Here is a 16,725-nt window from a genome sequence, read left to right on the forward strand (position 1 = left end):
TCTCTCCAAGAGAAGATAGAAGCTTCCAACTAGATGGAAGAGCAGGGCCTGGGAGGGGAACCCTCGTGGGAGGTGGTGGCATTTGTGTTGTGTGGTGTCCCAGGTTGCTTCACCTGTGACCATCCTGATGGGGCACTTTTTCTCTCCAGCAGAAGCAAAGCCAGAAATGCATCTCTCTCCCTGCTTCCCCCTGGCCTGCAATCAGCATATCCTCATCAGGCACATGATTCACAACCATTCTGCTCACGTGTCTCCAGGTGTTTGTGCAACAAATTACCCACAGCAAAGGAGTTCTGGCCTGGAGCACGAGGAACAAGAGCAGGAAGAACTTTCCCATCAGAGTGACCAGGGTGATACAGCAGAAGGTCAAGAGAGAGAAGAAAACTCCCAACCCTTCTTGAGGAGGTGTCAGACCTCAGGAGCATCTTCCAACCCACAGCCCACCCAGGCAATAAGTCTGGGGCAGAGGAACACAGTGGTGGAAATTGAGAGCAGCCAAGCCCAGAGGGGAAATCCTAAAGAAACAGGTGAAGTGTTGAAAGGAAGAGAAAAAAATTCAGTATGGGAAGCGTTCCGATGTGCAGAGTGTGGGCAAGGCTTTAGCCAGAAGACAAAGCTACTTGAACACAGAAAAGCACATTATGGACAGAATCTTTTAACATGCAGGGAGTGTGGACAGGACTTTATTGATAAGTCAGCACTATTCTTGCACCACAAAACACACCCAGAGGAGACTCCTTATATGTGCAGGGAGGGTGGGCCAGACTTTAATAAGTCAAAGCTCATAACATATAGGAGGTCACACTCTAGCAAAAAGCCTTTTGTGTGTAAGGAGTGTGGGAAAGGCTTTACACGAAAATCATATCTGATCTCCCACCAGTGGAAACACTCAGGCCAGAAGCCTTTTGTGTGCATGGAGTGTGGACAAGGCTTTACCCAAAAATCATGCCTGATATCCCACCAGCGGAAACACTCAGGAGAGAAGCCTTTTGTGTGCAAGGAGTGTGGGCGAGGCTTTACCCAAAAATCATGCCTGATATCCCACCTGAGGACACACTCAGTGGAGAAGCCCTTTGTGTGCAGGTATTGTGGACAAAGTTTTAGGTGGAAGTCCAGTCTCCTAAGCCATCAGAAGACACACTCAGGGGCGAAGCCTTTTGTTTGCAGATATTGTGGGCGAAATTTTAGCTTGAAGTCTAATCTCCAGAGACATCTGAAGACACACTCAGGAGAGAAGCCTTTTGTGTGCAAGGAGTGTGGGCAAGGCTTTATCCAAAAATCATCCCTTATCGCCCACCAGTGGAAACACTCAGGGAAGAAGCCTTTCCTGTGCAAGAACTGTGGGAAAGGCTTTACACAAAAATCATCCCTGATAACCCATGAGTGGAAACACTTAGGGGAAAAGCCTTTTGTATGCAGGTATTGTGGGCGAAGTTTTAGCTTGAAGTCAAATCTCCTGAGCCATCAGAAGACACACTCAGGGGAGAAACCTTTTGTGTGCAAGGAGTGTGGGCGAGGCTTTATCCAGAAGTCATCCCTTATCTCCCACCTGAGAACACACTCAGGAGAGAAGCCATTTGTGTGCAAGGAGTGTGGGCGAGGCTTTATCCAGAAATCAAACCTCATGTCCCACCTAAGGACACACACAGGGGAGAAACCTTTTGTGTGCATGGAGTGTGGGCAAGGCTTTCTCCACAAGTCATCCCTGATCTCCCACCAGTGGGAACACTCAGGGGAGGAGCCTTTTGTGTGTAGGTATTGTGGACGAGGTTTTCGGTGTAAGTCAAATCTCCAGAGACATCAGAAGACACACTCAGGGGAGAAGCCTTTTGTGTGCACATATTGTGAGCGAAATTTTAGCTTGAAGTCAAATCTCCAGAGACATCTGAAGACACACTCAGGAGAGAAGCCTTTTGTGTGCAAGGAGTGTGGACAAGGCTTTCTCCACAAGTCATCCCTCATTTCCCACCAGTGGGAACACTCAGGGGAGAGGCCTTTTGTGTGTAGGTATTGTGGGCAACGTTTTCGATGGAAATCAAATCTCCAGAGACATCAGAAAACACACTCAAGAGGAGAAGCCTTTTGTATAAAGGAGTGTGGGTAAGGCTTTATCCAAAAATCAGGCCTGATGTCCGACCAGTAGAAACAGCCTAGGAAGAAGCCTTCTGACTATTGTGGGCAGTTTTAGCTTTAAATCAAATCAGAGACTTCAGAAGGTACACTCCAGGGAGAAGCCTGTTGTGTACATGGAGTGTATCTAATGCTTAATGCAAAAATCATCCCAATATCCCACAAGTGGAAACAACTAGTTAGAATCTATGTCTGTACTGAGTGTAGGAGAGAATCCCACAGCTTTCCGGGAGAGCAGGCACCAGAGTACCGACAAGTCATACCGCAGTAGGCAAAGACACACTTAGGAGAGAAGCAGTTGTGTGAGGAACATGCACGAGGCCTTACTTGATAGTCATCCCTCCCCTGGCCCCAATGCACACATGGAGAAAAGAGCCTGTGGGTGCTGCAGGGTGAGAAAGATGAGCCATAATCGCACCTGTGGATATCAAAGGTTTCAATCAGCAGAGAAGCAGTTATGTGGACAGTGTGGACAAAGCTTTGGTTAGAAGCCAACAGATGCAGAAGAAAGCTGGTCACCACATACCCCCTCCCCATCCAAATTCCAGAGAAACAGTAGGAGCCCTGTAACTACACATACATAAGTAGCAGTTACTGCAATTTCTCTCTTAAGGGGCTTCCTTAGGGGAAGGATCAAGATGCAGTGAACTGATGGTTGAGCATCTGCACCTCAGGGTGTGCCTCTGGTCTGCCCTTTCGATCCAGTAACTGCTGCTTAACAAAGCTACAGCTGAGCCCGTGACCTCACTCACAGTTGCGCCATGCAGGCTGAGGGTATCCGCAGGGCTACCAAGATTGAACTTGGAGATGTTCCCCATCCACGAGGAAAGGTAAGTCTCTGTGGTCCTGAATATTTATAGCAGATTCTGAGACAAGAGGCCTAGGTTTGAGAATCAGACACCAGGAGAGGGGAGGGAATTACCCGGGGTCCTGGGGAAATGTGGACTCTCTCCTCCAGACCTGGTCTTGTGCCTGACCAAGTTTCCCATGGGCTGCTTTGAACCAGTGACAAAAGCCTGGGGGTAAGGGCAGGCCTGTTGCTGACATGTCCTCCCTGAGGCTACCCAGTAGCCCAGGGCTCTTCCACCAAACACTCCTGTTGCATCCCCTCTCAGTGGGCTTTACCTCCTCCCCACGTTCTCACACACATTTTGTCTCCAGATAAAAGCCTTGTTTTATTGTTTCATCTCAGTCTCTCCTTTGCAGAGCTGTCCCACAAGTGGTACCCAGAACTGTCTGACAACACGGGTAGTAAAATAGGGATTTGGGGAATGGCTCCCTGCCTGGCTGGCAGAAGAGCAGGTTGGCATGTGGGCACAGGTAGGCACTCGGCTTCTGTTTCCCAAGGCGTTCCCTGGGTAATGCCCCGGTCGAGGCAAAGCTGTGGCAGGTGTGATGGCATGGGCACTTGAATGTATAGGACATGAGGACTTAACGGGGGGTACTGCTCCCTTCTGACCTCCATAAACACTGCAGAAGGATATTGGGACACAAAAGTCTGTTCATGTGTAACAGTCAGTGGCTGTGGGGGTTAACTTTGTGTGTTTCCTGCACTAAGATGCCCAGACACCTGGTAAGATTATTTTGGAGTTTCTGGGAGAGTGTCCCTGAGATGAGTATTTGGCTCAGTAGACTGGAGATTGTCCTCAGCCTTGTGGGTGACATGATTCAGGGAGTTGGTGAGCTAAATGAACAAAAAGGTGAAGATGGATGAATTCTCTCTTCTGGAGTTGGAACATCCACCTTCTGCCCTCAGACATCTGAGCCCTTGGTGCTCAGGTCTCCACCAGAGAGCTTCACTTTGACCTCCTGTTCTCGGGATTTCCACCATCAGCTCCCCTACTTAGGCCTTCAGACCCGGCTTCCAGATGGGGTGTTCTGGGACTTCTTGGGCTTCATAATTGTGTGAGCCAATTCATATATCTTGATGTGTAGACCTCATTGGTTTTTAGGGGTAATGGGCATTTTAAAGGGACAAGGAGGGAATGAGAGAGTACAGGGTCTTGGTAGAGTTGGAAAAGAGAAAATATTCTAAGAGCTGGTCAGTGGAATGTGTTCAGACCAGCTGCTTAGTGTAGTTAGGATTCTATCCTCACAAAAACCAGGAAACTGCCCTGTCCTTCATGATTACACTTAAAAGGAATGAGTCTCTGTGTATTTCAGAAAGAGCTGAATTGTGTGATATATATTAATGACTGTAAGCCCTCTAGAAAATGTTCTAAGAAAGGACAGACAAAGGCTGACGTGGCCTGACCTGCCTGCACCAGGCCTTGCAAACTTAGCCCCTGCCATCCAGCCTCCCAGCTGGGAAAAACAAACAGTTTAGACACAAGACAATGCCTCGTGGCCATTTTGCAGGTAAACACCACAACTTCATGAGATTTACCTTCAGTATGTTCACACATTCTAAGTGAAGATCTGAGAAAAACCTTATGCTTCCAGCAGGGGAAAGAAAAAGGGACCATTTTTGAAATATCCACTGGGGAGAAGTAACCAGTCTGAAAAATGCCACAGATGTACTAATCCACCTAACAAGGTCCTGTCATTGAGACCTACCTTAGATTATACTTCTCTGACATGGAGGAAGGGTAATTAGCTAGCTCCTTCCTCTAGCTCTCCTATCTCATAAGGAGGAGGGTGGTCACACAAAAAATTTTCTGATCCCAAGTATACCTGAAAATATTGGAAAGAGCTCATTTCAACATGAACTTCCTTTGTTTTAAGTGCAAGCCACCAGGTTTCTTATTTCTAAAACCTAAAGAAAATAAACCATGACTCCTAAATGGTAATAAAAATTCACAGGTTAACACAGGGACATGGGCACACTTAAAGGAAATTACTCATAAGATTTAAAAACACATTCTTCCACAAACCTGACCACCACATCAAAAATGCCTGGTATAGTTGCAGTAAATAATATCCAAGAGACTCTATTGAATAATTTCAAAGGGGGTCAGTCCCACAACAGGATATAACCATAATAAATATTTATGCCACCAACACAGGAGCACCTACACATGTGAAACCAGTACAGACTTAAAGGGGAGAAATAGAATGCAAAGCATTTCTTTTTAGGAGACTTCAACACACCACTCACTCCAAAGAACAGATCAACCAGAGAGAAAATGAGATAGAGGCACTGAACAACACATTAGAACAGATGGACCTAACATATCTACAGAACACTCCACCCCAAAGCAGCAGGATACACATTCTTCTAAAGTGCACATGGAACATTTTCAAGAATAGATCATATACTAGGCCACAAAAAGAGCCTCAGTAAATTCCAAAAGATTGAAATTGTATAAACCAGCTTCTCAGACCACAAAGGTATGATACTAGAAATAAATCACACAAAGAAAATGAAAAAGCCCACAAAAACATAGATGCTTAACATGTTTCTAAAGAATCAATGGATCAATGACCAAATAAAAAAAGATCGAGTAACATATGGAGAAAAATGACAACAGTAGTTCAACAATGGAAAATCTGTGGGATGCAGCAAAGACCATGCTAAGATGGAAGTATATTGCAATACAGGCCTACTTCAGGAAAGAACAATCCTATATGACTCACAATTAATGAAACTGGAAAAAGAAGAACAAAGGTCCAAAGTCTCTAGAAGGAGGGATATAATAAAGATTAGAGCAGAAATAAATAAAATCAAGAATAAAACAGTAGAATCAATGAAAGCAGGAGCAGGTTCTTTGAGAAAATAAACAAAATAGGTAAACCCCTAGCCTGGCTTATTAAGAAAAAAAGAGCCTACACACATAAGCAGAATCAGAAATGGAAAAGGAAAAATTAGAATGGACACCACAGAAATACAAAAAATTATTAAAGTATACTATGAAAAATTATATGCTGACTGGATGGCCTTGAAGAAATGGACAACTTTCTAGAAAAATATAACCTTCCAAGTCTGACCCAGGAAGGAACAGAAAATCTAAACAGACCAATTACCCATAATGAAATTAAATTGGTAATCAAAAAGACTACCTAAGAACAAAATTTCTGGACCAGATCACTTCACTACTGAATTTTATCAAACATTTAGTGAAGGCATAATACCCATCCTCCTCAAAGTTTTCCAAAAAGTGGAACAGGAGGGAACACTTCCAAACTAATTATATGAAGCCAGCATTACTGTAATACCAAAAGCAGGCAAAGACGCCACAAAGAAAATTACAGACCAATATCCCTGATGAACATACATGCAAAAATACTCAACAAAATATTAGCAAGCCAGAGTCAAAAATACATCAGAAAGATCATCCATCATGATCAAGTAGGATTTATTCCAGGGATGCAAGGATGGTCCGACATTAGAAAATCCATCTACATCATACACCAAATCAACAAAAAGAAGGACAAAAACCACATGATCATCTCCATAGATGCTGAAAAAGCATTTGACAAAATTCAACATACATTAATGGTAAAAACTCTCAACAAAATTTGTATAGAGGGCATATATCTTAATATAATAAAGGCCATATATGACAAACCCTCAGCCAATATCACATGTGTCATAGAAAAGCTGAAAGCTTTTCCTTTAAGATTGGGAACAAGACAAGGATGCCCACTCTCCCCACTTTTATTCAACATAGTTCTGGAGGTAATAGCCATGACAGACAACACAGAGAAATAAAAGTCATCCGGATTGGTAAGGAAGCAGTTAATCTTTCACTGTTTGCAGATATCTGAATTCAGCAAAGTTGCAGTATAGAAATAAATACACAGAAATCTGTGGCATTCCTATACACTAACAATGAACTAGCAGAAGAAGAAATCAGGAAAACAATTCCATTCACAATTGCGTTAAGAAGAATAAAATACCTAGGAATAAACCTAACTAAGGAAGTTAAAGACCTATACCCTGAAAACTACAAGACACTATTGAGAGAAATTAAAGAAGATACCAATACATGGAAATACATTTGATGCTCATGGAAAGGAAGAATTAATATTTTCAAACAGGCCATCCTGCGTAAAGCAATCTATAGATTCAGTGCAATCCCTATCAAAATACCAACAGCATTCATCAACAAACTAGAGCAAATTGTTAAAAAAAAAACTCATATGGAACCATAAAAGACCCCGAATAGCCAAAGCAATCTTCAGAAGAAAGAATAAAGCTGGGGGGATTGCACTCCCCAACTTCAAGCTCTACTACAAAGCCACATTAATTGAGAAATTGGTACTGGCACAAGAACAGACCCATAGATCAATGGAACAGAATAGAAAGCCCAGATATAAATCCACACATAAATGGCCAATTAATATATGATAAAGGAGCCATGGACATACAATGGGGAAATAGCCTGTTCAACAACTGTGTTGGCAAAACTGGGCAGCTACATGTGAGAGAATGAAACTGTATTATTGTCTAACACCATACAGAATGCAAACAAAATGGATCAAAGACCTGAATGTAAGTCATGAAACCATAAAATTGTTCAGAGAAAATAGGCAAAACTCTCTTGAATATAAATATGAGCAACTTTTTTCTGAATGCATTTCTTCAGGCAAGGGAATCAAAAGCAAAAATGAACACATAGGAATACATCAAGCTGAAAAGCTGTATAGCAAGTGACACCAGGACAAAAAGGTATCCTACATAAGGGAGAATATATTTGTAAATGACATACCTGACAAGGGGGTAACATCCAAAATACATAAAAAAAAACCTCCCATGCTTCAACTCCCATAAAGCAAATAACCCTATTTAAAAATGGGTGGAGGATATGAACAGACAGTTCTCCAAAGAAATTCAGATGGCCAACAGGCAAATGAAAAGATGCTCCACACCACTAATTATCAGGGAAATGCAAATTAAAACCACAATGAGATACCACCTCACACCAGTTAGGATGGCCAACATCCAATAGACTAAGAACAACAAATGCTGGCAAGGATGCAGAGAAAGGGGAACCCTCCCACACTGCTGTTGGGGATGTAAACTCATTCAACCATTGTAGAAAGCAATATGGAGGTCCCTCAAAAAACTAAAAGTAGAAATACCATTTCACCAAGGAATTCCACTCCTAGGAATTTATCCAAAAATACAATTTCTCAGATTCAAAAAGACATATGCATCCATATGTTTGTTGTACCACTGTTTACAGTAGCCAAGATATGGAAACATGAGAAAGTATGACATAGGCACAGAGAGATCATGTGAAGGCAGCAGAACAGCCACCCACAAACCAAAGGGACCTCAGAAGATGACAGCCCTGCTGACACCTTAGTCCTGGAATTCTGGACTCCACAGCTGTGTGGAACTCCACTGGTGTTCAAGCCCCCCAGTCTGTGGTAATGAGTTATGGTGGCCGCCGGAAGCTAATGCCCGCATCATTAAAGGTTCACTGTGTGTTCAGTCAAATGAAACTAGCACTCAATACCAGAAACATACATCAATATACCAAAATACTTGGAAATTTAACAATGTACTTCTGTATGACCCATGGGTTGAAGAGAAGTCCCAGGGAAAAATATTTTTTAAGTATTTTGAACTACATGAATGAAAACACAATTTGTTGAAATTTATGCAATGCAGTGAAAGCATTGCTTAAAGGAACATTTATACCAGTGAATGCACATATTGAGAGGGAAAGAAGTAAACTCAATAATCCAACCATCTATCATATAAAACTAAAAATGAAGAGCAGTGTAAACCTAAAGCAAGTAGAACAAGAAACAACAGTGGAACAGAGATCAATGAAACTGAAAATGGGAAACCAGTGGAGGAAATCAAGGAAACCAAAAGCTGTTGCATTGAAAAGATCAAGGAAATTGATGAAACATTATACTAATTAAAAAGAAGACAGAAGTTACTAATATCAAAAGTTAAAAGATGAGCCATCACTATTGATCCCATGAGCATAAAAATGATAAAAGAATATTCTATACAACTGTGGCCACAGATCTGATAAATTAAATGAAATGCACCAAATGATTGAAAGCCACAGTCTATGGAGGCTCATACAAAATGAAATGGGTCCCATTAGTAGGATCATATCTAGTAAAGAAATTGAATCAATAATTAATAACCTCTCAAAAGAGAAGGCACCAGGCTCAAGTGGTTTCACTGGTGAATTATATAAAATATTTAAAGAAGAAATTATGCCAATTTTCTACAGTGTCTTCTAGAAAATAGAAGCACAGGGAACACTTCTTAAACCCTTCTCTGAGGACAGTGTTACTACCCAAAGAAGAGAAAGACATTAAAAAGAAAACCACAGACCAATACATCTTATGAACATAGTTCATAAGAACTATGAAACTCCTTTTAGTATCTAATGTCCAACAGTATATAAATATATGTAAATAACATGGCCAGACAGGATTTATTGCAGGTATCAAGTTGGGATTATCATTAAAAATTTTAATCAGAAAACAACTTTTGTTTTCTGGATCATTAATTGAGTTTGTCCTCTCTGCAAGCTTATGTCTTTATGTTTATTTTCTCAGTAAAGTTTCTTTGAATCTGCTTTGTTTTAAAGCTTATTTTGAAATTAAATTTAATTATTTTCCTTTCTGTGTTTGTCAAAATACAACTAAATTTGTCATTTTCTCAATTTCAATTCATTCCTCTATGTTGTAATACCCCTTTTTGTTTTTGTTTTAATCCAAGCATTATCTTGTTTACACACCCACATGCCTTTGGATAATACCCTTTTCTTTGAAATGAGTATGAAAATTCAAAAGTCCTCATCAGGTACTTGATGGCAAGTACACTTGCACTTAAAAAATGGAAATCTAATGACAGAATGCAGAAAGCAGAATTAAACCATTACAAGAAATCTATCTGAAGATTTTAAAACATACATTGAAATAATTATTTGCTTAAAGCAAAAATAAAATTAGTATTACAACATGCAGGAATGAATTAACATTCAGCAATATTTTACAGGTTTAGTGGTATCCTGACAAAGGCAATGCAGCAAATAAGAAATTTTAATTTTAGTGTAAGAAGGTTGAAAATGTTCACAATGCATACAAATATGTTAATCTCATTTTTCAATTCACTTTGCATTTTCCTTGTCAATATTTTTATTCATTTTTCTTTTTAAATGAATTAAATGACACCCTTAATTACATAGATGTGAAGAAAATATATGATAGGAAATTAATCTCTTCTGATTTAATTTTAAATTTAAGCTTTGTGTTAAAGAAAACGATTATGTAGGTTGGTCATGGGGTTGGTAGTACAGCAGGGAGAATACAGCTAATGACCCTGTAACATTTTACCATGTGAGGGACGCTGATGCAGTGGAGGGCATGAGGACTTAACAATATGGGTGAATGTTTAGCCACTATTTTGTGTATTTGAAACCATCAAAAGATTGTATATCAATGATACTTTAATAAAAAGAAAGAACTAATTTGCTGGGGACAAAAAGAAAAACTGATTGTAACATTCTGGAAAGATGACAAAATAGGAAGCCCCTGGAATCTGTCTCCCAACCAGACAACATGTAGACTGGCAGAACCTGCATGATGTAAATATTTTGGACTGAAGGTTATTGAAGCCTTGCAACTTCCAAGGGTTAGGGTTAGGGCCAGCAGTTGGCCACCATGTCTCTACATTATAGCCACCACTGCACTTCTTGTTAAAGATGCAGACAAGTTGATGCTGGGTCAGGCTCTTATGGTCACAACACCCCACGCCATCGAGGGAGTCTTAAAATGCCCTCCTGACTGATGGCTGTCAAATTCGCGTGTCACCCACTATCAAACTCTGCTCCTTAATCCGCCTCGTATCCGCTTTACTGCTAGCAAAGCATTGAATCCAGCCACCCTGTTACCGGATCCAAATCTAGATTCCCCTTCGCACAAGCGCAAGGAGATCCTCAGCCACCTACAGGGAACACGCCCCGATCTGGGAGATGTTCCCTTGTTGGATCCCGATACTACCTGGTTCACGGACGGAAGCAGCTTCATCAAAGATGGGGTAAGATATACAGAAGCAGCAGTGACTACAGAGATGGAAGTCATATGGGCATCCCCCCTACCCTCAGGAACATCAGCTCAGAAAGCAGAACAGATAGCCCTCACCAAGGCTCTCTAATTGGCAAAAGGTAAGTGGGCTAAACATATATACTGACAGCAGGTATGCCTTTGCCACGGCCCACAGTACACAGGGCCATTTACAAACAAAGAGGACTATTAACAGCTGAGGGAAGAACTATCAAAAACAAGCAAGAGATCCTAGATTTGCTACAGGCCATTTGGCTTCCCCAGGCGATTGCTATCATATATTGTCCCAGGCACCAAAAAAGTGAAGGGTAAGTGGCCCAAGGAAATAATAAAGCAGACTTGGCAGCCAAGGAAGCTGCCCTAGCAGAGGCACCCAAGGCCCTGGTAGAAGCCAAACCCCCCCAACTGCTATTACTCCCACCTTACCGGAAGTACCAGAGTATACTCAGAAAGACCTGTCTGAGATCCAGAAGCGGGGACCACATTATGCTCATAAAGATGGACAGTGGTATCGAGACCCAAGAGGGGACTACATTCTACCCTCCCTCCTAGCTGCCCAACTAGTCTCACACATTCATCAGGCCACACACCTGGGAGAGTGTAAAAAGACAGAACTGCTCTGGAGCTCCCATCTCCGGGTCCATGGCCTCCAGTTATTAGTCAATCAGGTAGTTTCTCAGTGTAAAGTTTGCCAGTTGGTCAACGCGAAGGGAGGAACAACCGAAAAGGGGGTCCAAGAAAGAGATACAAGACCTGGAGCCTATTGGGAAGTAGACTTTACCGAGGTCAAACCAGGAAAATATGGTTACAAGTATTTGCTAGTATTTGTAGACACCTTTTCCAGATGGGTAGAAACCTTTCCAACCAAAAGAGAAACTGCTGTAGTAGTTGCCAAGAAATTCCTGGAAGACATTATTCCAAGGTATGGCCTTCCCACTATTATTGGGTCAGACAACGGACCAGCTTTCATCTCTCAGGTAACACAAGGGCTGAGCCATATATTGGGGACTAATTGGAAGCTACACTGTGCATATCATCCCCAAAGCTCAGGTCAAGTAGAAAGGATAAATAGGACCATTAAGGAGATTTTAACCAAATTAACCCTAGAAACTGGCGGTGACTGGGTGACTCTCCTCCCCTTCGTTCTGTTCAGGGTCAGGAACACTCCCTATAGATTGGGCATGACCCCGTTTGAAATCCTGTTTGGTAGGCCTCCCCCGATCCTTCCCAATTTGCGAGCTGATCTGTTAACTGAGCAAAATGATAAAAAACTTTATTTCCTCCCTACAAGCTTTGTTTCAGGTCCAAGAAGCCTACATCAGAACTTACAGGTGGTGTACTACAAGCCTCCCCCGGAGCCCCACAATTTCCAACCTGGAAACTTGGTACTGATCAAAAGGCATCAAAAAGAAACCTTAGAACCACATTGGAAAGGACCTCACACAGTCATCCTAGCAACTCCCACGGCAATCAAAGTTGACGGGATAGCAGCATGGATCCATCACACTCAGGTCAAGGCCGCTCCTAGAGATCAAGAGTCTACATGGACAATTCGAGCCCATCTGATTGACCCTCTGAGAGTAAAAATTACCTGACATGTGGCCGCTTCTGGTTCCCCAGGCTTTAGCCCTGGAACTAATGGTGGCTGGGAGCCCCCACTTCCAAGGAAACTTGAGTGGATCATCGTCAAGTCCAAGACTGGAGACATCAACTCTACAGAACAAGAAGGACACCCTAAGTCATGGTTCCTCCATCTGTACTTCAATGTTTGTAAGTTGTTTGGGACAAACTGGGGCTTAAGAGGGGACCTCAAGTACCCACACCCAACCCAAGGGATAGGGTGTAGGACCCCAGGGTACTGAGACCTGACACGTCAACACAGTTTCTATGTCTGTCCCGGACATAGCCGAAGTCAGTCTCAGCAGGCTAAATGTGGGGGCCCAGAACCCTTCTTCTGCGCTGTCTGGGGCTGTGAGTCTATGGGTAAGATAGATTGGAGACCCTCTGTACAAGGTGATTGGATACAAGTTAGCCAGTCTGAGGGACCTACCTGCTGGAGTAACCCAGACTGTAACCCAATCTGCGTTCACTTCACCTCCATAGGAAAAACTAAATGGGAAGAATGGAAATCAGGGGCCTTTGCTTTTATGCAAAGGGAGCAGACCCCGGAGGTCTTTTTATGATTATGCTCTGGGAGGCCCCACTCTTGGATAAACTACCAGTCACTTGGGGACCGAACCCAGTGCCGCCTCCTCCCCCACTCCCGGAGGAACCTCAGCCTCCTCCTCCACTCCCCGAGAAACCTCAGAAATCTACCTCGAGACCTACCTATCCTTCGCCTAGGACAGATCCAAGGTCAATTCAAAGCTACACCACTTAACCCCCTCTCGGTCCCTAAACGGACCCAGCCCCTTCTGCCTAGTAGAGGCCACTTATCAGGTATTAAATATCTCCAAACCAGAAGTAACCCTATCCTGCTGGCTTTGCCTAGACTCCAGACCCCCTTTCTATGATGGCATTGCTCTAGTAGCCAATTTCTCTACTGAGACTGACTCCTCCAAATGCCAGTAGTCCCAAGGGAGTTTTGAGCAGGCTCCTAGAGTTACCCAACAGGCCCTCACAGGGCAAGGACTTTGTGTTACCACCAACCAACAGCTTCCTTACCCTCACTTGTAGCCAGACCCTTAATGTTACTTCCAAGATCCAATCATACCTAGTAGCCCCTCCCAACACTTGGTGGGCCTGTAAAATGGGAATAACTGCTTGTATCCATGCTGACACCCTTAGAACTCATGATGATGTCTGCATTCTCGTGCAACTCATTCCCCGGATAGTAGTGCATGGTGAAGATTAAATAATTGATAGCTATTTATTCTCTAAGTCAAAATAGTCTAAGCAGGCAAAAACGAGAAATTATTCCACCATAGTAGCCTCTGCCATTTTGGGGGCTGGGCTGGCCGGTGCTGGTACAGGCATAGCATCTCTAGTCCTCCAAGATAAAAATTACAAAGCCCTCAGTGATGCTATCGACCACGATTTCCAAACAGTAGAACTTACTCTAGCCCGGCTAGAAGAGTCTTTGTCCTCCCTAGCAGAGGTTGTACTACAAAATAGAAGAGGACTTGACTTATTGCTCTTGCAACAAGGAGGACTATGTGTGGCCTTAGGAGAACAGTGTTGCTTCTATACCAACCACTCAGGTGTTATTCAAAATTCTTTGACTGAACTAAAAACTAGAATTCAAAACCGGCAGAGGAATAGAGCAGCCACCCAAAACTGGTATGAAAGCCTTTTCAGTCTGTCCCCTTGGCTAACAACTTTATTATCAGCAGTAGCAGGCCCCCTCTTATTTCTGATACTGGCTCTTACATGTGGCCCCTGCCTTATCAATGCCCTCCTAAAATTTGTACAGAAACGGATCTCCACCATCCAGCTCATGATCCTTAGATCTCAGTACAGGCCCTCGAATAAGGAAGACCCTATTCCGTTACTTCAAAGATTTGAAATAGAACAAAACTCAAGGAGGGAATGAGGAGTCCTGACTGAAGAGTCTTGACATAAGCTACTCCATTTTATAAAGTGACTTCATTTTGTAAGAGACAGGTCACATCAAGAGGAAGTTACAAGAGTTACAAAAATTTAACCAACACAGTTACAAAAGCTGGCCAGATGCTCCCAGCCAATAGAATATAGACAACTCGCCCACCCAGCAGTCAAGAGTATCCCTCCACCTAGAAGGAACCAATCCAAAACAAGTTGAGATCAATTGCAGTAAATGTCAGGTCATATCTATGTCCACTCTGGACACGGCCCGCTCTGCGCATGGCCCGCTCTGCACACAATCCCATTCCTGTGTATAAAAGAAGAATGAACTTGTACTTTGGGGTCTTCACCTGCGAGTGCGAGACCCCAGCATGCTGGCTACCCAATAAACGCTCTTGCTTTTGCATCCACGTGTCTCCTGGTTATTTGGAGGTCGATTGTATGGACCCAACAGATAGCAGCTTCCTGGTTTGGGAGCATACCAGTTTACACTGTCTGCCCTTCCTCCAAGGTGGGCAGAGTTACTTGTTTGCTAAAGAGTATGTTAAGAATCTTTCTTTTTAAACTTCCTGGGTTTTTTTTTCAAAATGCAATTTTGGCTTTAAGGTGGGATCTCCCTCTCTTTATTACGGTACTTATAGGTGGACCTTTTAGCAACCTAGAGTAAATCTTACAATGATCTAAGTTCTCTTTATCTGGGGAATATTCAAACATTCAAGTCCAAGTTGCTCTTGACTTTTGAGCTATAACTGATTAACCTCAACTCTGAGTCTTTTCTGGCTTTCTAGTTTTAACTGGTTAACTGAATCCTTCCTAGGGGTCTTTACTGACCTTGTTCTGTTTCCACCCCTCTCATATCTATTTTCCTGCCTAACACTGATAAAGGGTCCTGAGAAAGACACACCATGCCCAGGGGTATTCCCACCATCACCTGCATCTCCTGTGTGCCCACCTCAGGTAGTGTCCATTTGTGTGGCATTTTAGACAGCTGGCCTCTATGCCCTTCAAAATATTCAATATCAGAACACAAAGAAACATGAGGCTGTGTGCAGCTGAGACAGGACCCAGGGACCCGACTACTGTATATACACAATGCTTGAGGCAGGACTGGGTCTGGGAAGATGGCTAGAAATGGCATTATTGGGATGGTGGACAAAATTGGAAGCCAGTGGTAGATGAGACAATAGTAGTGTGCCTTCATTTCCCACATTTAATCATTGTCCGTGCCCATGCCCTTGGGGTTAGGAAATACATATTGAAGTCCTGAGGACAACATGGCACAAAGTCTGAAACAGTCTTAAATGGGGGAAGAAGGAGTGAGAGGGGGAGAGAAGATGATAAAATTTTCCTGATGCCGGGTAAAAACAGCTGGTGAGGTTAGCTGGGAAACGACTATTTGAGAATTCTTTGTCCTGTTTTAATGCAACTTTTTTTTATTAAGGTATTATTGATATACACTCTTATGAAGGTTTCAAATGAAAAACACTGTGGTTACAACATTCACCCATATTACCAAGGCCCCCCCCCTCCATGCCCCATTACAGTCACTGTCCATCAACGTAGTAAGATGCCACAGTGTCACTACTTGTCTTCTCTGTGCTGCACTGTCTTCCCCATGATCACCCCCACATCATGTGCACCAATTATGATACCCCGCAATGCCCTCCCTCCCTCCCTGCCTGCCCTCTCCCACCCCTCCCCTTTGGTAACTGCTAGTAGTTTCTTGGAGTCTGTGAGTCTGCTGCTGTTTTGTTTCTTCAGTTTTCTAATGAACTTTTCTATAAATTTGAGATTACATCAGAATCAAAAGATACAGAAACAAATGTCTACCCTGTGTTCACTGTAGTCTAAATTTCTCCTACCAATGAAAATGCTTCCGTACTTCATCTCTTCTGAGATACATCTTTTTTTCCATCTTGTAACATGTCTGAATTTTTGGTGCATGTTAAAATCAGTGCTCTCCTAATATCGTGTTAGTTTTTGAGCTGTTTTGTTTTTCAGTCATTTGTCTTGGGGAAGTGGCAACTTGCATTTGATGAAATATGCTATTTTCTCTGGCTTTGTTGTGTG

The 16,725-nt window shown here is 42.7% G+C and overlaps 1 protein-coding gene across 9 annotated transcripts in view; it reads left to right on the plus strand.

Moving 5' to 3' along the window:
- The window catches only part of LOC118918796 (zinc finger protein 337-like), a 124,973-nt gene extending 109,910 nt beyond the window's left edge, over positions 1 to 15,063 (plus strand). For 5 of the 9 annotated variants that reach the window (XM_057492166.1, XM_057492167.1, XM_057492169.1 and 2 more), the window contains one exon: positions 150 to 5,484. In XM_057492166.1, coding sequence (XP_057348149.1) covers positions 150 to 2,104 — 1,955 coding nt within the window. In that variant the 3' untranslated portion in view covers positions 2,105 to 5,484. Of the gene's footprint in view, positions 1 to 149; positions 5,485 to 12,403 lie in introns of those variants that run through there. The other 4 variants (XM_057492168.1, XM_057492172.1, XR_008993817.1 and 1 more) reach the window with 3 other exon arrangements.
- The last annotated feature ends 1,662 nt before the right edge of the window (positions 15,064 to 16,725 follow it).

This window comes from Manis pentadactyla, chromosome 14 (assembly GCF_030020395.1).
Source record: "Manis pentadactyla isolate mManPen7 chromosome 14, mManPen7.hap1, whole genome shotgun sequence".
In the NCBI taxonomy this organism is placed as follows: domain Eukaryota; kingdom Metazoa; phylum Chordata; class Mammalia; order Pholidota; family Manidae; genus Manis; species Manis pentadactyla.